At 41.6% G+C, this 25285-nt stretch overlaps 1 protein-coding gene across 14 annotated transcripts in view; it reads left to right on the top strand.

The window, feature by feature from the left end:
- fbrsl1 (fibrosin-like 1) overlaps positions 1-24825 on the top strand; it is a 1000035-nt gene extending 975210 nt beyond the window's left edge. For all 14 annotated transcript variants that reach the window (XM_059994617.1, XM_059994618.1, XM_059994619.1 and 11 more), the window contains 5 exons: positions 387-522; positions 7663-7743; positions 16416-16499; positions 18844-19069; positions 22177-24825. In XM_059994617.1, the coding sequence (XP_059850600.1) occupies positions 387-522; positions 7663-7743; positions 16416-16499; positions 18844-19069; positions 22177-23407 (1758 nt within the window). In that variant the 3' untranslated portion in view covers positions 23408-24825. The remainder of the gene's footprint in view (positions 1-386; positions 523-7662; positions 7744-16415; positions 16500-18843; positions 19070-22176) is intronic.
- Positions 24826-25285: the final 460 nt, after the last annotated feature.

Raw genomic sequence — 25285 nt, forward strand, 5'->3', positions numbered from 1 at the left:
CGTGTCAGAGTTTGGAGCTCAATTTCAACCTCCTCTGTAAGCAAGTTAGTACATTCCTGCCCGTGAGTGCTTATGGGTTTCTTCCGGGTGCTCTGGTTTCCTCCCACAGTCCAATGACATACTAGCTAGTAAGTTAACTGGTCATTGTAAATTGTCCTGTTATTAGGCTAGGAGGGCTGAAAGGGCCTGTCCATGCTGTATCTCTAAATAAATCAATATGCTTACCATTTGTGAATGTTTATGGTGGTTGTCCACGAGCTCCTCTTGGTAATTGTGTGATACATTTATCTGTTTAAGTATAACATGGAGAGAAGAATTTGAGCAAAATTTTATGATGGACTAATTTTTTTTTGGTGTTCTTTCTATTAACTTGCATAATTTGAAAGCAACAAATGTCAATGGACCATCACAAACTTGAAATAGGGGGTAAACTGGACCTGTTTAGTCGTCCACCTGCACCTGGAATGTTTCCGGGGTTTTCGTATCCTCACGACCTGGCCAGGCCTCTCTTCTCAAGCACAGGTATGAAACTGTTTGGGCATTTGATGTAGAGTTAAAGGGTTTTCATCCAGTGGTAACCTTCATACTGTGCAGCTTCCTATACAAGGCGGTGCAGTCATCTTTGTCACTCTACCTTTGCCATAATGGCCTAGAAGACTAACCTGATGAAGAACTTCTGATTTTTATTTTACCCCTATTGAAGCATCTGCTGAATCGACCTTCTGTTTCTCCCATGGTCCACTCTCCTCTCCTGTCATAATTCCTTCTGCTCCAGCTCTTTACCTTTCCCACCTATCACCTCCCAGCTTTTCACTTCATCCCAACCATCCCCATCCATCTACCTTCAGTCATCGCCTTCTGCCTTGTACTCCTTTCCCTTCACCCTTCTTATTCTAGTATCTTCCACCTTCCTTTCCGGTCCTGAAGAAGGATCTTGGTCAGCACCATTGACTGTTTATTCCTCTCCATAGATGTGCTGCCTGACCTGCTGAGTTCCTCCAGCATTTTGTGTGTGCATTGTGCTGAATTTATTCAATGCCATTAAAGCTGTGATCAACAGTTTAGCTGTGAATAGAGATTGCTTCATTCAGATTAGTTGTTTCGTTCTTTGGAGATGTCAGATTTCCATTTAATTTCTGATCCTTGGGGTTTTTCCTGAAGTCAGGAATGAATGACAAGCCATCTTAGTTACAAGTTTCAGTTTATTTTAGCAAATATACAAATACTAAATAAAAGGCAGAAAAATTATGCTGAGGGGATTTAATGCTAAGGGGTGTAAATCAAAGGAATAAGTGCCTCTGAAAAATCTAACACGTTTATAGATAAGGAAAATTCCTTAGTTAGTGATAAATTAGTCCATAGCCTACATAATTAAAACAATTACATCACATGGGTAATGTTCTAACACATAGCCAATGAAAAATGAGAAAGTGATGAATGTCAGCTGCTACATCGCTTTTTGCCAGTGTGTGAAAAATACATGTTTCTTTAAAAAGTACAAATCTTATGAAGAGTATTATTAAATAAACAGAGACTATCTGATTAGCATCTCTGAGATCCTAGGTTAGAATTTTACCCTTTTTAGTTTCTATCTCAATCAATTTCTGTGATCTTATTTAGTTCTTGGTGTGCAGACTTCCCAAAGTAGGTACCAATCTTAATCATTTTTCCCTAGTTTTTTATGACGGCAGTGTTGTATTGCACATACATATCACTCCAACTTTAATGGCTTAGATTTTCCTGTCCCAACTCATACATGAGTCAAGTTTATTGTCATTTAACCATACATATGTATACCATCAAATGAGACAGCGTTTCTCAGGACCAGGTGTAAAGCACGTTAGTTCACATAACATGAATATAACACACAACAGTTTAGGACAGCGATGATAAAATCTACAGATAAATTACGCATAAATAAAAAAAGTAAAGTGCATAAATTAAATATTGTAGGGTTCAGAACAAATTATCCAGTGACACTTCTAATACAATGTAGCAGGGAGTTCAGAAGCCTGATGACCTGGGGGAAGAAACTGTTTCCCAGCCTGACCATTCTTGTTTTTAACTATTGGAGTCTCTTGCCTGATGGTAGAAAGTCAAAGAGGATGCTGAATGGATGGTAGGGAGACCTCTATAGTCTTCACATCAGTTTTCACAATCCTTTGTAGGGATGCTCAGCTGCTCCCATACCAGATGGAGATGTAGCTTGTCTGGACACTCTCAGTGGTGTTCCTGTAAAATTCAGTTAAGATTGGGGATGGTGGGGGGGGGGGGGCTCATTTGCCTTAATCGTCTTAGGAAGTGGCATTGAAAGGCTTGTCTTACGAGTAGTGTTTGACGGTTCTGAGTCTGTGCTCACTGGAATTCAGGAAAATGAGGAGAGATCTCATTGAAGCCTATTGAATATTGAAATGCCTCAATAGGGTGGATGCTGAGAGGTTGTTTTTTTATGGTCGGGGAGTCTAAGAGCAGACGGCACAGGCTCAGAATAGAAGGGTGTCCATTTAGAATGGAGATGAAAAGGAATTTCATTAGCCAGAGTGTGACTCCCAAAACAGTGTCATCTGAACGAGATTCTATTTGGCAATTACCAATCCACCAAGCAGAATTAGAGAAACAGGCTCGACAGCCCAGCTACTCCAGGTTGACGAAGATGTCCATCCATGCTAATCCCATTTGGACCCCATCTACCAAACATTTCTTATCCATGGACCTGTTGAACTGTCTTTTTAAAAAAAGTTGTTATTGTACCTGCCTCAACCACTTCCTCCCTTAGCATATTTCAAGCACCCATCACACTTCGTGTACAAAAAAATTACCACCAAATTTCCCATTAAATCTTACCCCTCTCCTAACAAACCACTATCTTATCGTTCTTGGCTTCTTGGTTAATGAAGCATCACCTTCCCCAATTTATCTGAAAAGACCAATTGTCTGAATAGTCTTGTCCTGTCCCACTTCTATCATTTACTTTTCTCTTTAACCATGACTTCTTGTACATCCTCATCCCTTCTGCTCAAACATCAGGGAACCAAGCCTTCTGCCACTTGAGTTCTACAGTACTGAGCTCCCTGATTCCTTTCATAGAACATAGAGCACAGTACAGGCGCTTCAGCTCACAATGTCGCACCAATCTTTTAACCTACTCTCTAAGGTCAATCTAGCCCTTCCTTACCATGTAGCCCTCCATTTATTTATCATCCATGTGTCTAACTTTACGTAAAGGAACCCTTAGGAGGCAGTGATTATAGTATGATTGAATTCATACTGTAATTTAAAAGGGAGAAACATAACTCATGTGTATCAGTATCGCAATGGAATAAAAGGAATTTCAAAGGGGTAAGAGAGGAGCTTGCCCAGGTAGATTGGAGGAGGATACTGCTGGGGATGATGGCAGAGATGGCTGAAGTTTCTGGGAATAGTTCACAAGTCACAGGATAGATAACATCCAACAGAGGAAGTTGTTCTCAAATGGCAGGGGTAGGCAACCGTGGCTGACAGAGGAAGTTGAGGACTGCAAAAAAGCCATGGAAAGGGAATACAAGGCAGCAAGAGTGAGTGGGAAGTTGGATGAATGGGAAGCTTTTCATATCCAACAAAAGACAACTAGAAAATCTATAAGAACAGAAAAGATGAAATATGAGGGCAGACTAGCCAATAGTATAAGCAGGATACCAAAAGTTTTTTCAGTTATGTAAAAAGTAAAAGGGAGTTGAGGGTTGATATTGGACCACTGGAAAATGATGCTTGTGAGGGAGGGGTGGAGGACAAGAAACTGGCAGATTAACTTAGTGGGTACTTTGCATCTGTCTTCACTCTGGAAGACACTAGCAGTGTGCCAGAGGTCCATGAGTGTCAGGAAGTAGGAGTGACTGCCATTGCTATCACAAAGGAAAATGTGCTAGGCAAACTGAAAGTTCTTAAGGTGGACCTGGCCAGATAGACTACATCCCAGAGTCCTCAGAGAGGTTGCTGAAGAGATAACAGATGCATTGGTCATGATCTTTCAAGACTTACTTGATTCTGGCATGGTCCCGGAGGACTGGAAGTTTGCAAATGTCACTCCACTATTTTAAGAAAGAAGGAAGGCAAAAGAAAGGACATTATAGGCCAGTTAGCCTAACCATAGTGGTTGGGGATGTGTTGGAGTCGTGAAGAATGAGGTTTCAAGGTACTTGGAGACTAATGATAAAATAACTCAAAGTCAGCATCATTTCAGTGAAGGGAAATCTTGCCTGACAAGTCTGTTAGAGTTCTTTGAGGAAGTAACAAGCAGGGTGGGCAATGGGGAGGCAGTAGATGTTGTTTACTTGGATTTTCAGAAGGCATTTGATAAGGTGCCTCACATGAGGCTGCTTAACAAGATAAATCCTATGGTGTTACAGGAAAGATACTGGGATGAATAGCGGAAATGCGGACAGGCAGAAGGCAGCAAGTGGGAATAAAAGGGGCCTTTTCTGGTTGGCTGCCGGTGACTAGTGGTGTTCCTCAGGGGTCAGTATTGGGACCGCTGCTTTTCATATTGTTTGCCAATGATTTAGATAATGGAATTGATGGCGCTGTGGCAAAATTTGCAGATGATACCAAGATTGATGGACAGGGTAGGTAGTGCTGAGGAAGCAATACAATTGCAGCAGGACTTAGACAGATTGGAAGAATGGGCTTAAATGTGGCAGATGGAATACAGCGTAGGGAAATGTATGATACTGCATTTTGGTAAAAGGAACAATAGTGCAGACTATTATCTAAATAGGGAGAAGGTTCAAACATCTGAAGTGCAGAGGGATTTGGGAATCCTCATGCAAGACTCCCAGAAGGTTAACTTACAGGTCAAGTCTGGGGTAAAGAAAGCAACTGCAACATTGGCATTTATTTCAAGGGTAATAGAATATAAAAACAAGGAGATAATACTGAGTCTTTATATGACACTAGTTAGGCCATACTTGGAGTATTGTCAACAGTTTTGGGCCCCATATCTCAGAAAGTGTGTGTTGTCATTGGAGAGAGACCAGAGGAAGTTTGCAAGGATGATTCAGCGAAAAAAGGGATCAACATAAGAGAAGCGTTTGGAACTTTGGGCCTGTACTCACTGGAATTTAAAAGAATGCAGGAGTAGAATGGAATAAAAGAATGTATCTCTGAAACCTACCAAATGTTGAAAGGACTAGATAGGGTGGATGTGGAGATGATGTTTCCTAAGGTGGTGGTGTCCTGAACTAGAGGACACAGCCTCAAAATTGAGGGGCAGCCTGTTAGAATAGAGGCAAGAAGGAATTTTTTAGTATTAAGTATGTGGAATGCTCTGCCACAGACTGTGGTGGAGGCCAAGTCTGTGGGTATTTTTAAGGCAGAAGGTTGCTTCCTCATCTATCAGGGTATCTAAGGATATGGTGAGAAGGCAGGTATATAGGGTTGAATGGGATCTGGGCTCAGCCATGTTGGAATGGCAGAGCAGACTCAATGGGCTGAATGGTCTAATTCTGCTCCTATGACTTATTGTCTTAAATCAAATCATTCATTTATCATTCAAACCATGTATGGATACTGTCAAACAAGACAGTGTTCCTCCAGGGCAAGGTGCATAACATACATTCAAAATAGTCAGAGAGAGAGAGAGAGAAAAAAACACATCGTTATGCAAGAAAACACATGTAAAGTCCAAGTCCCTTGAAGAAGAAGAAAGCCCTTAACTCCGAGTGGAGTCATCGGGACGCCATCATGACGGCATTTTTTTAGCAGGCTTTCTTGTTTTTACGAGGCCGAGTTGCTAGTTTAACGCTCAACCCAGCACGGATGGAAAGTGTGCAAGGGAGCCGGCTGAATTCAAACTCAGGAGCCTTTGTTCCAAAGTCCAGCGCTGATGCCACTACGCCACCAGCCGGTGCAAGTCCCTTGGCGACGTGCAAGTTGATGGTACAGCTCCTGGCAATCCATCCTATCATCCCACCGGTGGAACACTGGAGGCCAGCTCTGACCGGAGCAGCCAGCCCCTAACCAAGCATGGACACCAGACTACACCACCTCCGGCATCTCCTCATTTGGACAACAGCAGCAAGCAAGCCCGCTTGCTAGTCCTCAGTACAACCAAGGCCTCTACTGCTACCCCTGCTACTGCGTTCCACACACCTACCACTCTCTGTGTAAAACAAAACAACTTGCTTCAGACATTATCCCCTATACTTTCCCCCTATCACCTTGAAGTTATGCCCCCTTCGTATTAGCAATTTTCGCCCTGGGAAAAGTCTCTGGCTATCCACTCGATCTGTCTTTTATCACCTTGTATAGCTCAACCTCCTTCACACCAAAGAGAAAGTCCTAGTTTGCTCAGCCTATCATTTTGTTACATATCAAACTGTCTCCCCTAATGCTTCCAACACTGTTCTCCATCTAGGTTTCTCTGACTATTTTTATCTTGTGACTTCAATATAATGGATGTAATGTTGAGACTTTATAAAGCACTGGTGAGGCCTCACTTGGAGTGTTGTGAGCAGTTTTGGGCCCCTCATCTAAGAAAGGATATGTCGACATTGGAGAGGGTTCAGAGCAGGTTCATGAAAATGATTCCAGAATTGAAAGATTTGTCATATGAGGAGCATTTGAAGGCTCCTGTGAGTTTTCTATTTAGTGGAATTCAGAAGAATGATGGGTAACATGATTGAACCCATTGAATGTTGAAAGGCCTCAATAGAGTAGATGTGGAGAGGATGTTTCCTATGGTGGGGGAAGTCTCAGAGCAGAGGACACAGCCTCAGGGTAGAAGGATGTCTCTTTAGAAAGGAGATGAGGAGGAATTTCTTCAGCCAGAGTGGTGAATCTGTGGAATTCATAGCCTCAAGCAGCTGTGGAGGCTAGATCATTGGATATGTTTAAGGCAGAGGTAGATAGATCCTTGAGTAGTCAGGTTATGAAGAGATACTGGGAGAAGGTAGAAGATAGGGGCTGAGAGGGAAAATCTTTGGCCCAAATGGCCTAATTCTGCTCCTATATTTTATGGTCTACAATTGAAAATCTTTTGCATGCATGTCTGAGAGGTTCTTGAACATCGATGGTTTGTAGCAACACAAAAAAATTTAACTTGTATTACATCAAATGAACATTTCAGTCTGTACATTTCACCTGACTGCTGTTGGCACGTTGAACTTCCCTTCAAGCCACTGTAGATCTGCTGATATCCTTGGGGCACGTTGGCTTTGAGCAGCTGTCCACAAGACAGATGGGGGCTGACCAGCCAACACAGTGTTCAATGACAATCTGCCACTTTGCAGTATTTCTCCAAGCTTCTCCTCTGGATCTTCATTATTGCCTGGCTGCCATCCTGTGCGCTACAAAAGTTTTGTAAGCAATCTCATTTGAAATCCATCACTGGGGTTCTCATCTGTTAGGTATATCCTGAAATCTTGGTGGATTGGAAAATGACAGCCTCCATCAGTCATGTGGGCACGGAGCAAGTGGATGTGTTTCACTGGGATTCCATTGTTACACAGTGCTGCCTCCTGGGTTGATGATATAGTAATAATTCGAACTGTATGAGCGTGTTCACTGAAATGACCTCATGTATCTCTATCCTCAGATGACTAGTTAACTGTATTGATGGATTGTTGCTTTCAGTATTTCTTTACTCCTTTATTTAACAAGGTGATTTTTTTTTAATGTACCTTGTAGGTAACGCACACCCAGCTGGAACCACCTTTGGCCCACCGTCACATCACCACAGCAGCTACCTACCCACTGCTCACCTGGCAGGTAAGAATGTGCCGTGGTAACCATTCTAACTGCTTGCATCACCATCTGGTATAAGGGAAGGGACGTCTGCCCAGGATCAGGAAAATGCTGCAGAAAGTTATAAACCCAGCCAGTTCCATCATGAGCCCTGAATTCCCCAGCATTGAGGACATCTTCAAAAGGTGAAGCCTCCAAAAAGCCGCATCAATCATTATGGACCCCCATGATTCACGACATGCTCTCTTCTCATTGTTACCAATGAGGAAGAGGTACAGCAGCCTGAAGACATACTCTTTTTCCCCCCAACGCCACCAGATTTCATGGGTACAATGAACCTGTCTTAGTAAGTCTTTTTCTTTTGCACTCCTTATTTAATTTAATTTGAAGCCTTCCATTGGTCAGGGTCAACCATGGATGTTGCAACCCAGCTATCTACCTGATATGCAAGCCAAGACAGTACGATATGGAGAGCAAGCAGTTGCCCATGTAGTAGTCACCCCCCCACACGCAGCTGGAGAATCCAAAGAAACGGCACTAATACAGTTTGGCACCAGCGGCATTGCAGGAGTTGCCAGTCAGTGTTGAACTCAACGTAGGACTGTCGTAATTCCAGCTCCTGATTTTTCCTTGGTGTTTACTCCCTAAGCCTTCTCCACAAGGCAGCAGAGGTTAGAGATCAGAGTTTTCCTTCTCCTAGATGAGCTGTCAACCACGGCTGACAAGAAATATATGCAGTACTTATAGAAACTATTCATCCCCTTGGAAGATTTCATATTTTATTGTTTAACAACGTTGAATCACAGGGGATGTAATTTGGCTTTTTGACACAGACCAATAGAAAAGATTCTTTTGCATTAAGGTGAAAACAAATTTCTACGACTTAGTCTAAATTTATTGAAATTATTAAATGAAAATAATTGATTGCATAATTCCTCACCTCCTTTAAGTCAGTATTTAGTAGATGCACCAATTACACCCTTGAGTCTGTGTGGATAGGTCTCTATCAGCTTTGCACATTTAGACACTGCAATTTTTCCCCATTCTTCTTTACAAAACTGCTCAAGCTCTGTCAGATTGCATGGGGATCGTGAGTAAACAGCCCTTTTCAAGCCAAGCCGTACATTCTCAATTAGATTGAGGTCTGGACTGACTTGGCCACTCCAAGACATTAACTTTGTTGTTTTTAAGCCATTCCTGTGTAGCTTTGGCTTTATGCTTGGGGCCGTTGTCTTGCTGGAAAACAAATCTTCTCCAGTCACAGTTCTCTTGCAGACTGCATCAGGTTTTTCTCCAGGATTTCCCTGTATTTTGTTACATTCATTTTACCCCCTACCTTCACAAGCCTTCCAGGGCCTGTCGCAGTGAAGCATCCCCACAGCATGATGCAGCCACCACTGTGCTTCATGGTAGGGGTGGTGTGTTTTTGATGACATGCAGTGTTAGTCTTACACCAAGGGTTTAATCTGATGGACAAAAAGCTCAATTTTAGAATCATCAGACAATAAAACCTTCTTCCAGCTAACTTCAGATCCTCCCACATCCTTTTGGCAAACTCTAGCTGGGATTTAGAACCATAGAACATTACAGCACAGAAACAGACCTTTTGGCCCTTCTTAGCTGTGCCAATCCATTTTCCTGCTTAGTCCCACTGGCCTACACCTGGGCCATATCCCTCCAAACCCCTCTCATCCATATACCTGTCCAAGTTTTTCTTAAATCTCAAAAGTGAGCCCGCATTCACCACGTCATCTGGCAGCTCCTTCCACACTCCCACCACTTGCTGCGTGAAGAAGCCCTCCCCAATGTTCCCTTTTAACTTTTCCCCCTTCACCCTTAACCCATAACCCATGACCTCTTTTTTTTTTCTCCCCTGGCCTCAGTGGAAAAAGCCTGCTTGCATTCACTCTAACTATATCCATCATAATTTTATACACCTCTATCAAATCACCCCTCATTCTCCTACACTCCAGGGAATAAAGTCCTAACCTATTCAACCTTTCTCTGTAACTCAGTTTCTCAAGTCCCGGCAACATCCTTGTAAACCTTCTTTGCACTCTTTCAACCTTATTAGTATCCTTCCTGTAATTAGGTGACCAAAACTGCACACAATACTCCAAATTCGGTCTCACCAATGTCTTATACAACCTCACCATTTCATTCCAACTCATACTCAATACTTTGATTTATAAAGGCCAATGTACCAAAAGCTTTCTTTACAACCCTATCTACTTGTGAAGCCACTTTTAGGGAATAATCTGCCTGTACTCCCAGATCCCTCTGTTCTACTGCACTCCTCAGTGTCCTACCATTTACCTTGTATGTTTTACCTTGATTTGACCTTCCGAAGTACAATACCTCACACTTGTCTGCATTAAACTCCAGCTGCCATTTTTCAGCCCATTCCTCCAACTGGTCCAAGTCCCTCTGCAAGCTTTGAAAACCTTCCTCACTGTCCACTACACCTCCAATCTTTGTATCATCAGCAAGTTTGCTGATCCAGTTTGCCACATTATCATCCAGATCATTGATATAGATGACAAATAACAATGGACCCAGCACTGATCCCTGTGGCACACCACTTGTCACAGGCCTCCACTCAGAGTAGCAATCCTCCACTACCACTCTCTGGCTTCTTCCATTGAGCCAATGTCTAATCCAATTACCTCACCATGTATATGTAGTGACTGAATCTTCCTAACTAATCTCCCATGTGGGACCTTGTCAAAGGCCTTACTGAAGTCCATGTAGACAACATCCACTTTCCTTGTAACCTCCTCGAAAAACTAATAGATTTGTTAAACATGACCTACCACTCACAAAGCCATGCTGACTTTTTCTAATAAGTCCCTGTCTATCCAAATACTTGTAGATCCTATGTCTTAGTATTCCTTCCAATAATTTACCTACTACCGATGTCAAACTTACCAGCCTATAATTTCCCGGCATACTTTTTGAGCCTTTTTTAAACAACGGAACTACATGAGCCATTTCATATGAGCTTTTTTCAACAGTGGCTTTCTCTTTGCCACTCGCCCATAAAGCTGTGACTGGTGAGGCACCCAGGCAACAGAGTTGTTATAGGTCTCTTAGTGGCTTCCCTCACTAGTCCCTTTCTTGCACAGTCACTCAGTTCTTGAGAACTGTCTGCTCTAGGCAGATTAACAGTTGTGCCATATTCTTTCCATTTCTTGATGATTCACTTAACTGTACTCCAAGAGGACGTTCAGCGACTTTGAAGTTTTCCTGTGCCCATCTCCTGACCTGTGAAATAACCTTTTCGTGGAGTTGCTTGGAATGTTCTTTAGTCTTCATGGTGCAGTTTTACCAGGATATGGACTCACCAGCAGTTGGGCCTTTCGGATACTTACTACAACCAATTGGATGCACCAGTGATGATTTGGTGTGTCATGTTAAAGGTGGTGAATTATTATGCAATCAATTGTTTTGTGTTTTATGTTTGTATTTAATTTATATCACTTCGTAGAGATCTGTTTTCACTTTGACGTGAAAATTATTTCTGTTGATCAGTGTCAAAAAAGCCAAATTTGAGTTCACTGTGATGCAATGTTGTAAAACAATAAAACATGAGAACTTCTAAGGGGTGAATACTTTTTATATGCATACACATGGAATGGTGAGGGTGGAGTGCCGTGGGACAGGTGGCAGAGAAGGAGAACTAAGGTGTGGGTGCAGACACCAGGCACAGTCATTTGATTCTAAACTCAAAATATTGATCATTACAGAATGTTTCTCTAGTCCTTCCTGCTCCCACCCCTCTCCCTTCCACTTTTCCCAACCATGATTCCCCTCTCCCTGCCCCCTTCCCATTCTCAGTCCATGATAGACCCCCATCAGAATCAGGATTATCATCACTCACATATGTCACTTGTTTTTTTCTGTGGCAGCAGTACTGTGCAAAAGTATTGGGCACCCTAACACACTCACTCTCCTCTCCCCTCTCTCACCCCATCTGACCTCTCTCTTCCCCCTCTCCCCCATCTCTCCCCCCCTCACCTGGCCAAGCTATGTCAGAAGCATGGCAACACTTGTGGGCTGCCCCCAGCACATGCTGAGACCCTGTTGGTCATGTTTGTGATCAATGCGTTTCACAGTATGTGCAACAGTATAGCTCATCTTTATCTGCACAGTTCCTGCTGTAGAATGTAGGCTGTTCTTAACGTCACACAATGGCAGTGACGTTTTTTGTTTTAAGACAGATAGGAGCAGAATTAGGCTGTTCAGCCATTGAGTCTGCTCTGCCATTCCATTATGGCTAATTTATTAGCCTTCTCAACCCCATTCTTCTGCCTTTCCCCCATGCACATTTGAAGCCCTAATGAAACATGAATCTTTCAATCTCCATTTTAAATATACCCAATGACTTGTCCTCCACAGCCATCTGTGACAATGAATTCTACAGATTCACTACCCATAGGCTAAATAAATTTCTTCTGGTCTGTTTTTAAGGGATGTCTTTGTATTCTTAGGCTGTGCCCTCTGGCCCTAGACTCTCCCAGGACTGGAAACATCTACACGTCTATTCTATTTCAGTTTTTCAATATTTAATAGGTTTCAATCTTGGAACTCTACTCAGTTTATCAATATCATACATAAAACAATACAGGCCCTTTTAGACTTTTTAGTCTACTCCAAGATCAATCTAACCCTTCCCTCCCACATTATTGTTGTTCCTTTCCATGACTTGTGGTGCATCAGGTGGCAATCTTGCCATTCCTTTAGCGTTTTTGTCTGTTTTGACGAGTTGCTAGCTTGACACTCAACCCAGCACAGTTGGAAAGCATGCAAGAAACCAGCTGAATTCAAACTCAGGATCACTTGCCTCGAAATCCAGTGCAGATGCCACTGCACCACCGACTGATAATCTGACAATGAAGGTCAAGTAGCTCCATTCTACTTCAAAAAAAAATCGTTAAGAACCCCTATCACCCAGGACACGCTTTCTTCTCATTGTTTCCATCAAGAATGAGATTTTGGACCCTGAAAACACACACTCAACATTTTAGGTACAACTTCTTTTCCTCTGCCATCAGATTTCTGAATGGATAGTGAACCCAGGAACACTATCTCAATATTTTTCTTTTTGCACATTTATTTAATGTAATTGTTTACTTTTATTTCTTACTGCAATTTATAGTTTATTATGTACTCCACTATACCACTGCCGCAAAACAGCATATTTCATGACTTATGCCAGTGATATAAATCTGATTCTGATCTCTTCATGTGACACATTTGCTATACCAGCAATCAGTTTGATGAACCTCCGTGTTTGTAAATTCCTCCGTGAATAGGGAGATTAAACCTAAAGAGATGTGGTTTCAATGCCCTTTATCTCATTGGAACAAGACGTCTCAACCCTTGTGTTTAATTCCCTCAAGGCTGCCTTTCAATATGCATTGTGCAACCATTTAATGATTCCACCTTGCATTAGATGGGTGTAATTATGCAGGCAGTGGGAAATTTATCCCTCTTGTGTTTCTTGATCTTGTTACTGGAGATTCAGTGTCACTCAACCCTGCCAATTTGATCTGGCCCACGCCTTCATTAACCTTGTCCAATATTATTTTGCTTTTATTAACCTGGTGTGCACTAGAACACATAATCAGTGATGTAAGCCTGGGTCATCGGGTGTTTCAGGTCTTACATCATCAGACATCCTTGTCCATGTGATCCAGCCAGTGTTGGATCAGGCCCCGGCTTGTGATGTATTTTCCCTGTGGACCAAGATAATGAAAAATGTGTCAACATTGGTTAGGATGTAATTATGTGAGCAGTGGGAAAATAATCCCTTTTGTGTTTCTAATCAGACATTTCAGTCAGGAAACTGCAAACTGTTGCCTTGAATGGAGAAATGTTGTTATGTACACAATCCTCAAAGTAACAAACACTTGCAATCTTGAATGTCTTCAGAGACAGTTTAATTATGAAGCAGAACAAGGCTGACTCTGTGAGGCACATCTCTGAGCTAGCCACGTGTCACACCTTTGACCCAGTCTCATGTCAATGTGTTGAAGAAGGAAAGAGGGAGCACACAGGAAGAAAAAGAAGCAACAAAATTTCCATCCCCAACACTTAGAGCCTTTACCAAAGTCCATTCAGTTTAGTTTCCTGCTCTTGTATATAATTAAGTATGAGTGTGCTAAGTTCAGTCAAATCTTATAAGACCTTAAGATATAGGAACAGAATTTGAATTTGGCCTATTGAGTCTGCTCCACCATTTCATCAAGGCTAATCTATTTCGTTTTCCATTCCAATCTCCTGCCTTCTCCCTGTATCCCTTCACACCCTGACTAGTCAAGAACCCATCAACCTCCACCTAATGATTTGGCTTCCACAGATGCCTGTGACGACAACATTCCAGAGATTCACCACTCTCTGGCTAAATGAATTCCTCCTCATCATTCTAAATAGACGTCCCTCTATTCTGAGTCTGTGTCCTCTGGTCGTGGACTCCCCTACAATAGGAATCATCCTCTCCACATCCACTCTATCAAAACCTTTCAACATTCAATAGCTTTCAATGAGATTCACCCTCATTCTCCTGAATTCCAGGGAGTACAGGCCATGGGTTGTATCCCTGACGTGCTTCCCAGATTAAAAGTATAAAAGAGGAATTGCTATTCAGCAACAAGTTTAAGAAAATTGTGGATGTATTTGATGTTTTAGTAAGGTGCTTTCATTAATTTCACCACTGAAACATCTTCAATATTTTCTCCTGCTAATGTGTATATATAATATTGAGTATTTTTCAGCTGTATTTTTCTTCTAAATTACTTGATCTTAAAGGAAATTAAAATGATGAAATAATGTAGACATTAAGAACAGGTGCAGTGGGATTTGTGTTAGTTTAGATTGTGCTTTTTGGCAGCGTCCTTTTAAACTTTATTTAGATATTTACATATCAAGGGAAGTATGGGGTTGTTTTTCTTAGAGGCAAGACTGAAAGAAATATGCCTGTGGATTCCTGCTTCATGCACCTTGAACAAGTTTTATAGCAGTGTGGGCATGCAGTCCATATCCACTTCTCTGAATGTACAACAATCTGCTGGCAATTAAATCTCTCTTCCATATTAGTGCTGTTATGTTTAACATAACAGCTTTCTGTCAGTCTTGTAAGATAAAGAGACCCAAGAGTGAACTGGAACAGAAGATAATAAAGCTCAATTGTTTTGAACTCACTTTCAAGGACTCTTCATTTCTTGTTCTTATTTCTTATTTAATATTGTTTTCTCTTCCTTTTCGTATTTGCACAATTTGTTGACTTTTGCATACTGGTTGTCCGTCAAGTTGTTGCAGTATTTTATTGATTCTATTATGGGTATTGGACTTAGTGAATATGCCCACAAGAAAACAAATCTTAGGGTTGTCTATCATGACTTATATGTACTTACTGCTTGTTACACCACTGACATTTAGGGGTGGCAATGGAAGTCCTCCATCTCCAGCAGTGTTCAGGGCTTCATGTCAATAGCTTCCTCTGGGCTTTCACCCTATCAGTCATGTAAATCCTGGGTGAGACTCAGAAATACTGTAGCACTCAAATGTAGAATTCTTCAAGCTGTTTCTGTAACAATTTTGTTTGACCAGTCAGGGTTGTTATCCCCGAGCTGAACCCCTGAACTTCAAGGACTAGTGAACCACTCTTAGTCTGGCCTCTACCCCTTGATCTATTTGGTAGGGTTACCCTACCAAGAGCCAAAGCATGAAGCCCTGACTCCAGCCAATATAGCTCTCCAGGCCATTGAAGCACGCAAGCCTCCAAACCACGTCGAGGTCGTGGTCCTCTTGGAGGACGTATATGTACTTTGATAATAAAGTTACTTTGACCTTTGGTTTTTGTTTTCCCTTCAAGCTCAAATTTCATGAACTATGACATACCTGTCTCTGACCTAACCTAGCCAGTTAGTGAGTTAATGTTGTATTTGAAACCCATATTTTTGAGTTCTACTTTGATAATTTCCTTACCATCAGGATGGTTCTAAGGCAGGGGTTCCCAAGCTTTTTTATGCTTGCCATTATGCCCCTGCCATTAACCAAGGAGTTCTGTGGATCCAGGTTGGGATCCTTTTTTCTGAGGATTTGGGCATTCAAGTTCAGAGTCAGATCTATTATCACTGACATACAACATTGAAATGTTTTGTTTTGCAGCTACAGTGTAGCTCAACAACATAAAAATATATATATTCATCATTAGTGAGGGTTACAGGAGAATGCATTTAAGAGGAAAAATAAATCAACCGTAATGGAAAGGTGGAGTAAACGCGATGGCTGAATGGCCTAGTTGTGCTCCTATGCCTTACAGTTGTATGAGTGAGAAGAATTTTCTTTATGAAAGGTTGCTTGCTCAGGGATCTGAAAACCATATTATCAGAGCTGCTGCATTTAAGTAAGTATACAGTGAAAACCAGTTGCCTGATCCTCAGAATTCATTTGTTTAACTGTGCAATAACTGCTACTTTAAACAGGTTACACAAACACAGGATGAGGCAATTGATTTTGTAATTTTGGGTGTTTGGATTGTGCCTGGTTATAATGGGGAGAAGATCAGGGCATTAAGTTTTCGCCAGCTCTGGGTAAATCCTACATTTTGTCTACAAGTAGTGTTTCCAGATGTCAAAGCTAGGCTCTCCTAGAAGTTCCTGAATGCCTGATCATCAATGTTTTGTTTTCAGATCCATTCAATAGATCAAACACCTATGGTGGCCTTGGCAACCTCAGCACCAGTGCCTTTGGAGGATTAGGCAATCCTGCACTTGGTTAGTACTTGTTTGTATTGCATATTTAAAGTCCTATTATTGTTTCTGTTGTCAAAACAGTTGCTTAAGATAATGTATTTATTTAGGCAGTAGCTGACTTGTTTGTGTTGGCTGCCTGCCAGCACATTTCTTTCATGCAACATTTAAGATTTTTACAGTCAACAACGTCTTGACTGAGACTTGCCAATTTTTTTTAAAATTAGAAGATGCAATTGAGGATGTAATGAAACTGTTTTGTTAAACTTCCCATTGAAATCTGATGACTGTCCCCAGAGTTCAGATCACACAACATTTGATGTGACAGCAAGTGCTAGACATACTTTTTCAGGAAGTGGATTCAACTGCATTCAGAGTACACGAGTGCAGGTTTTTTGGGTGTTGCCTTGTGGTCTCGATTGCGGTGAAGTCAAATATTTTTTTGTCTGGGTTGAGTATGTCACCTTCATTGCTCGTCTCTGTTTGTAACAAGTGCTAAACTTGTAATGGCATTAAAATCTGAGTTGATAGGGTGGTTGTGAAGGCGTGCGGTTTGTTGGCCTTCATTAGACAGGGATTGAGTTCAAGAACCTTGCATATTGGTTAGTTATCAGTCTTCCTTTATGTATAATCTTTCATAAATTATATTCTATATCTTTATTTTCTGGTAAATGCCTGCAAGAAAATGAATCTGAAGATAGTAGATCGTAACATATATGTACTTTGATCATTTGCTTTGACTTCGAGCCATCAACTCTATAAAACCACATTTGGAGCATTATGCTTAGATCTGGTCCCCTCACAATAGGAAGAATGTGGAAGCTTTAGATAGGGTGCAGATGAGATTTACCAGGATGCTGCCTGGATTACAGATAGTGTTTTATGAAGATGAACAAGCTAGGGCTCTTCTCTTTAGAGCGAAGGAGGATAAAAGGTGACTTGATAGAGGTGTACAAAATGGCAAGAGGCATAGAGTGACTTTTCCCCAGGTCAAGAAAGAGCTAATATGAGGAAGCATAATTGTAAGGTGATTGGACAAAAGTGCAGGGGTATGTCAAGAGGTACGATTGTTTACACAGATTGTGGTGGGTGTGTGGAACTCCATGTCTTGGGTGGTGACAGAGGCAGATACATTAGGGACATTGATGGCACTCTTGCATAGGAATGTGGATGTTAGAAAAATCGGAGGACTATGTAGGACAGAAGTGTTAGATTGATCCTGGAGTAGTTTAAAAGGTTGATGTAATACCTTAGGCCAAAAAGCTTGTATGTGCTGTACTGTTCCATGTTTTAAAAATAGGATGAGTTGGCAGATGAATATGTGGCTGAACAATTGGTGCAGGGACAGGGTTTCAGATTTCTGGATCATTGGGATCTCTTCTGGGGAAGGTATGACCTGTACAGAAAGGATGGGTTACACCTGAACCCAAAGGGGATTAATATCCTTGCAGACAGGTTTACTAGAGCTGTTGGGCAGGGTTTAAACTATTTTGGCAGGGGGATGGGAAACGGAGTTAGAGGGCTGTGAATGGGGTGATTGGTTTACAAACAGAGGCAGTGTGTAGTGAGAATGAGGAAGGGCAGGCAGATGATAGGGCAAGATTGCAGACAATGGGATGAATTAAAAGTGTTATATGGGGGCAAAAATCAAAGAGGGTGATGAATTCAAGACTGAAGGTGTTATATTTGAATACACTAGGTATATGGAACAAGGCAAATGATCTTGTAGTGCAGTTAGAAATTGGCAGGTATGATGTTGTGTGCATCGTTAAAGTCATAGTTGAAAGAAAATCATAGTTGGGAGCTTAACATCAAAGGGTACATATTGTTTCAAAAGGACAGGCAGGTAGGCAGAGGGGACGGATGGATCTCTTGGTAAAAAGGAATCAAATCCTTAGAAAGAGGTGACATAGAATTGGAAGAAGTAGAATCTTTGTGGGTAGAATTAAGAAACTGCAATGGTAAAAAAAGCCTTGATGGGAGTTATGTACAGGCCTTAGAACAATGGAGGTAGAAAAGGCAAGTAAAAGGGGCAAAATTGTGATAGTCATGGGGATTTCAATATTTGAGTAGATTGGGAAAATCAGGTTGATGCTGGATCCCAAGGAAGGAAACTTTCTTACCTATGTGATGGTTTTTTAGAGCAGCTTGTGGTTGAGCCCACTAGGGAAAGGCAATTCTGGATTAGGTGTTGCTTAATGAACAAAATTTGATTAGGGAGTTTAAGGTAAAGGAACTCTTAGGAGACAGTGATCATAATGTGGTAGAATTCACTTTGAAGTTTGAGAAGGCAAAGCCAAAATTGGATGTATCAGTATACAGTGGAGTGAAGGTAATTTACGATTTCTTTTATGATCCACTTACTCAGCTTCCAATAGCATGTTTGGTCACAAAGAAGGTACAGGCATACAGAGCCTCAACAATGCTCATGAACCATGGAACCGGCTCCATCGAACGCCACCTTCATTTCCAACACCACCTCAATGGCCAAAGGCAGGAGACTCAGAACGAAGTTCCTCAGTAACTAATCACGACAGAGATCGAGATTTGGAAAAAAGAGAAACGTCACTAAAAAGTGACAGAGAGAAAGAAAGGTACTTGTTCTTCCCTATTTTTAATCAGTGTTTCCATAACTTGCTGTCAGTGGTTTTATTCACTCTGTTCTAGAAAATTTTAAATATCCCCTTGCGTGTTTGCCTGCATCCCTTTACTGATCTGTATTTCAAGGATGAATTTGCTCCAATCAGGTGTCCCAAGTTGCCTTAACATTCAAGCATATAGGAATTTCTTGAAAGGATTTTAACTGTGGAGAAGATCATAACATGCCTTGAACCAGTCCCTGGCCAATATTCAGGCTGCATTTACAAACAGTTTTCTCAGCAATAATCAGTTAGTCAGAGTGTCTGTTACACAACTGACGTTTAGGGCAATAGTGAGATCCTCCGTCTCTGCTGGTCTTCAGGGCATCCTTTATCGTGTCAGTAGCTTCCTCTCGGTTTTCACTACTGTCAGTCATGCAAGTCCCAGGTGCTGATTTGGGTATACCGTCGCACTCAGATGTAGAAGGAATCTCATTGCTGTTTTTACAACCTCTTTATTTGACCAAGTCAGAATTGTTAGCCCTGAGCTGAACCCCCAGACCTGGAGGACTGGTGGCCCACTTTTAGTCCGGTCTCTACCCTTTGACCTGTTTGGCATGGGTGACCCTACCAAGAGCCAAAGCATAAAGCCCTGACTCCAGCCAACATAGCTCTCCAGGTCATTGAGTCATGAAAGCTTTCAAACTCAATGACAAGGCTGTGGCCCTCTTGGAGGTCAGCAGTAATCAGCAAACCCTAATTGAAAGGAACTCTTCACACATCAATAGCTAACTTGACACTTTAAAGCTAGTTACAATCCCTTGGGTGAAATCCTGAAATCAACATAAAATGCAAAGAGAAACCCAGTCACCATGCTCAGTTACTGAGGACTGGCCCATCCATGGCATTTATTTACCAAGGCAATTAAGCCCTCATGGGATTACTTAGCAGTTCTGTCAGCCTGTTGCCAATGTAGCTCCCAGCTATGTAAGTAGCAGAACCTACTTGTTAGAAGGCCAATGATATGCTGCTGAATGAGCTCAATATTCTTCTGCATTCACAGTGGTAAGTGGGGAACAAGGGTGTTTTGGGTCCGGATGTAATTTTCTTTTCCAATTCTACCTAGTAAACAGATACAGTAATTGTTTCTTAGTAGTGTGAAAAACATAGCAGCCAGTTGGAGTGTCCAATAGGTTAACGCTGCCAGCAATGGCCAGATGTCCATGTTAAGACACAGTGATGCAGCATATTCCCAAGGCAGTCTCCCAAGCAGCCTTATTTATCATTAATAGACATTAACAATATTGAAATTCCTTTTCTCAAAGAAAAAAGTCACACGGTCCAATTTTATTTTTTTATTTTATTTATTTAGAGCAGGAGTTCCCAACCTGGGATCCATGGACCTCTTGATTAATGGTAGGAGTCCATGGCATAAAAAATTAATTGAAGCCCCTGATTTAGAGATAGAACTTGGTAACAGACCCTTCTGGCCTTACCAGCCCACATCATCCAATTACAGCCATGCGACCAATTAACCTACTAACCCATACATCTTTAGAATGTGAGAGGAGACCCATGCAGTCACTGGGAGAACATTCAAACTCCTTACAGATGGTGGCAGGAATTGAACCTTGGTCACTGGCGTAGTGATAGTGTTGTGCTAACCACTGCGCTACCATGCCATCCTGTCTTAAGCAGAATTCAAAAATAAAAAGTTTAAGTTCAAGCCTCATAAAATGCAGATCTCAATTCCAAGGGAGACATTGTGTTTGAAAATGCAGTGTCGAAGGAGCCTATTCAGCCCATATGTCTGTGCTGGCTCTTTGAGAGTTCCTCAGTACATTGGATTCACCTGCACTTTCTCAATTGCCATACAAAGTTTTCTTTTTCAATATGTACCCATCTCTTTGGAAGGTTGCTATGATATCTGCCTTTACTAACCTCACAAAGGCAGGGAATTCTGGTTCATAACTCGTTACATCCAAAAAATCTTCCAATCATGCCTGTCCAGTTGGTTTCTTTCCCTTTCTTGTATTTCTGACAAAACGATTATATTAAGCCCTAAATCAAGTTCAAATACAGTAGATTCTAGTTAATAGGGAGCAGTATATGTTGGCCCAATTAAGCAGCTGGCCCAATTAGCCAAATGTTCAAAGAAATAGTTAAAAAGGTATAAAAGTGTTGAACTTTTTAACTGAGTAACAAGTTGTGTATTTAAATGAAATACAGAACAAATTAGAAAATGGTCACAGTACTGTAAAACTATGTATTAGTTCCTAATAGTTATCAAAGAGGAACTATGCTATTCTTTTGATTATAAATGAACAAATCCGGCACAGAGTAATTGTACACTGCCTTCATACAATTTTCATCAACTTGATCCTCCAAATCTTCATTTTCATTGTAATAATCAAGATGATTGTTGATACTTTCAAATTCTTTAAAGTTCTAACTTGTTGAAGTGGTGAAATTCTTTCATTTTCACTCCCAACCATTTCTGGCAACTTTAAGCTTGAATGCTCAAAACCGCAGTGATCCAAACAGTTTGGAATGCCATGCTCCTTATTTCTTGGTAACTATCAGTGACAAAAATCACTGCTTTTTAAACACAAACATACAGAACAAACGATATTTTAAAACTGTTCTTTCTAAGCACGGTGTAGTGTCAAACGGCACATAAGTGCACGTCTAACGCTGATTAGAAATTGTTTCGCATCATTTTCCTGCCCCAGTGAAGTGACTGTGTCCAAAATTAATGAAGGGGATCCTGGCTATTTTCTTGATTAGCTTTTGTTCTTTAAGAGGTGGCCCAAAATAACCAGTAAGTTAATTGTAAGGTGTAAGTGTAAGTTTATTATGTGTAAGTTTGAAAGCTTTTGAGTAATTGCAGGATAAAATGTTAATTTGTTTATTTTCAACTGTTGGAACCTGTAACAGAGAAAAATCAGATTAATATTCTGAAGGTGAAAAAGACAATTTTTGCAATAAGAGTATTTTGACTACTGGATATTGGAAAAACTTCATAAGACAGTTCCCAGATTCTTGAGTTCAATAGTTTTAGACTAGTTAACTAGATTGCTAAATTTACTCACAATAATGTGTTTTCAAATGCATTTTTCTAGAGATGGAGTGGAGAAAAGCAGGCACTCCAACAGGTCGTCACCAGCATCTGCCCCTGTCAACCACCAAATCAACAATCTCCTCCACAGCAACAGCCGAGGCCTGAGCGATCCCACGAGGCACCACAGCACCGCTGAGCGAGATCGATCAAAAGAGTTGGAGAGAGAGCACTCAGACCCATTGAGAGAGCTACCCGGCACTGAGCCTAAGATCAAGGAGAATAGGTCACCAGTCAAGGAAAGTCAAGGCCATGAGAGGAGGCTTTCAGAGGACAACACAAAGCCAGTGGTGAGGCCCAGTTCTCCGTACAACAGGACTGTGCTGAATGATGGCATGAAGCTTACCAACTCTGTCAGCAAAGAGAGTGATAGGAAAGCAGAGGCCCCTTGTGACCATCCGAAAATAAAGAATGACGTAAAAATAAAAGAGGAGCGAAAGGAGGATAACGAAGTGATGGTGATAAGTTCAGACTCTTCACAGCATCCTAGGAGCAGTGAGCCACCTCACCATACAACCCTACATGGACTTCAACTTGGCCATTCTGTGAGCCCCATGCCCATCACCATGGGTAGCATCCATCAAATGAACAACATGAATGTGCTTGACCGTGCTCGCATGGTGACACCCTTCATTAGCATGAGCCCGCTGGCGGGAAGAGAGCGGCTGCCCCACCCAGGGTTCTCTTGGGATCCCGTCCGAGACCCTCTGCGAGATGCCTACCGGAGCTTTGACCTGCATAGGAGGATGGAGTTCCCCCTGCGCACCGATCCCATGCACAGGTTCCCCACGGCAGCCGGTTTCTATGAACACGACCGGTCGTACAGAGACAGGGAACCTCATGACTACAACCATGAGCATGTGCTGGAGGTTAGGCGGGAGCAGGAACGCATACGACACGCTGATGAAAGAGAACGCTTGCACCTACGGGAAGAGTTTGACCGTGCCAGGCTGCATGCCTTGCACACATCAGCCATGGACAGTCACTTGGCACATGTGCCATCCTTTATGCCTCATTTAAGCGGAATGCACTACCCAAGGCTAAGTCCATCCACTGCCAACCACAATGGGATTTTGAACAGGACCCCACCAACAGCAGCATTGAGTGCTCCACCTCCTCTCGTACCAGCTGGCAGTGCGCGGTCTGTATCTCCCCGAAGGACTACCCCACTCACTAACACAGAGTCTCGGGACTACTCCCCTTCACGTAATCCCAAAGAAGTAGAGGCACGGTAGTTCTTAAATGTGGAGGGAACTGTCCTGTGTGAGATCCTTCGATTCAAACAATGCACTGCAAGAAGAGAGAGTGTAAATTTATAAAACTGAAGCACAGTTGGGAAGGTTAAAAAGTCTGAACTTTGATACCAGAAGATTGCTTATAATTGGAATTAATATATTATCAATTATAGATCTCTAGATTTCTTTGTGCAGAGAATTCTGAAATCATGTTTGTACATTTTTCCAATATTTGAAATCTAATTTGTATGGATTTGTAATTTTATTGTTTCATTTTTATTAGTTTGCTTTTAAGTTTTGTGTTCAGTTTCCAGCCGTTAAGGCCTCAAAACTATTTTAATAATACCCAGGGTTGCAATGGTATAATTTGTCAAGATACCAATGAATCCACTGTGAGGTTCCATATTGAGGCCAAAAAAATGACTTTCCTTTCTTTGGTTCCCAGAAACGTCTGTGTACTCTGAGAAATGTACAAATCTGAATTTGTTTTGCCTTATTAACGACTACAAGATATGCAGAAGAGGTCCATGTGGTTCCTGTAAAAAATGTAAATACTTTGTTGATACTCAGAACATGCTAATTAAATTCTTTACTTAGGTAGCCTTTATAAAGGGTTTCTGAAACCAGAGATGCTCACTGGATATTTATAACACAAAATTATTCCTATAGTGTCACGTGGAAGTGTGCTTAACACTCAGTTTCAGAAAGCGTATTCAGTTCAACTATGCAAGAACCGCAGGCAGGTCTTTCACAAAGGCTGCACATCCAAACCAACGTCAATGCGTTGGGGGAACACGACCACCTGAAATGTTGGGAACAGGGGAGGGGCAGAATAAAAGTCAATTCCAAGGTTCAAAACAAATTGTGTTTGCAAAAGATGAAGAGGGTGGGGTGGAGAGGGAGAGCGGAAAATTACTGGACCAATAAGGCACCCAGTTCAGAAAGAGACTTAATTTCTCAATCCACAACACAGACAATAATAATAAACGTTGTATTGGGCAGAAATTCTTAGCAACAGGCAAGGACATTCAGTGTGGACCTTGTGTAATTGTGCAGTGTTTTTATGGAATCTGTATACAAGACAAAGTAGTATTTTAGGAATCAAAAATCTCACAGTAACATTTCTGATACAATACTGTTAGCAAACAAAGTCCTTAAGCAGATGTTTCTTGCAGTGTGGTTCTGGGTGAACTGCTCTGCGTGACTCTTTATTTCTTGGTCATGTGTAAATTTTGCCATGTTTTACTTGCCGGACAAAAAAAAAGCAGCATCTGTGTTTATATATCTGGGCTTTTACTCTGTAGTTCATACATCAGCTGCCATTTCCTCCTTTCTGCTCTGTACTTTGGTTTCTGTATTTTAAACAGATTTGATTCCTGTAGATCAATGAGACAAATACAGCATTGATTTTGGACAAAGTGGTTGTGTGTCTGTGATTATACTCGCTGACTGACTTAAAGGGTGAGCTGCTAATGCAAAATCATTTGGTTATTTCTACCTTTGCAAAGGCTCATTAGCCTGTTCCAACACTGGTTCTTCAAGCCAATGGACAATCTCAAGAATGAAGTTTGCTCTTGCTTCTTGGACTGTTATTCCTGTGAAATTACGGAAGCATCATACTCAGAGACCGTCTTCCCACTTCACACTTGGAGCCATATTGTAGATCTCTTGGCAGTTCTTTCAATGCAATTTTAACATACCTGTTAACATTTTCCACTGACATCTCATGTAACTTTGTGACAGGTTTAGCACCTAGCAAATATTAGAACAGTACAGCACAGGAACAGCCAGCTGGCCCACAGTGTTGTGCCAAGCCAGCTAAACAGCAAGTCAAGAACACCCAAACACTAATCCCTCCGGCCTACACCATGTCCACAT

Source organism: Hypanus sabinus, chromosome 18 (genome assembly GCF_030144855.1).
Source record: "Hypanus sabinus isolate sHypSab1 chromosome 18, sHypSab1.hap1, whole genome shotgun sequence".
Lineage (NCBI taxonomy): Eukaryota > Metazoa > Chordata > Chondrichthyes > Myliobatiformes > Dasyatidae > Hypanus > Hypanus sabinus.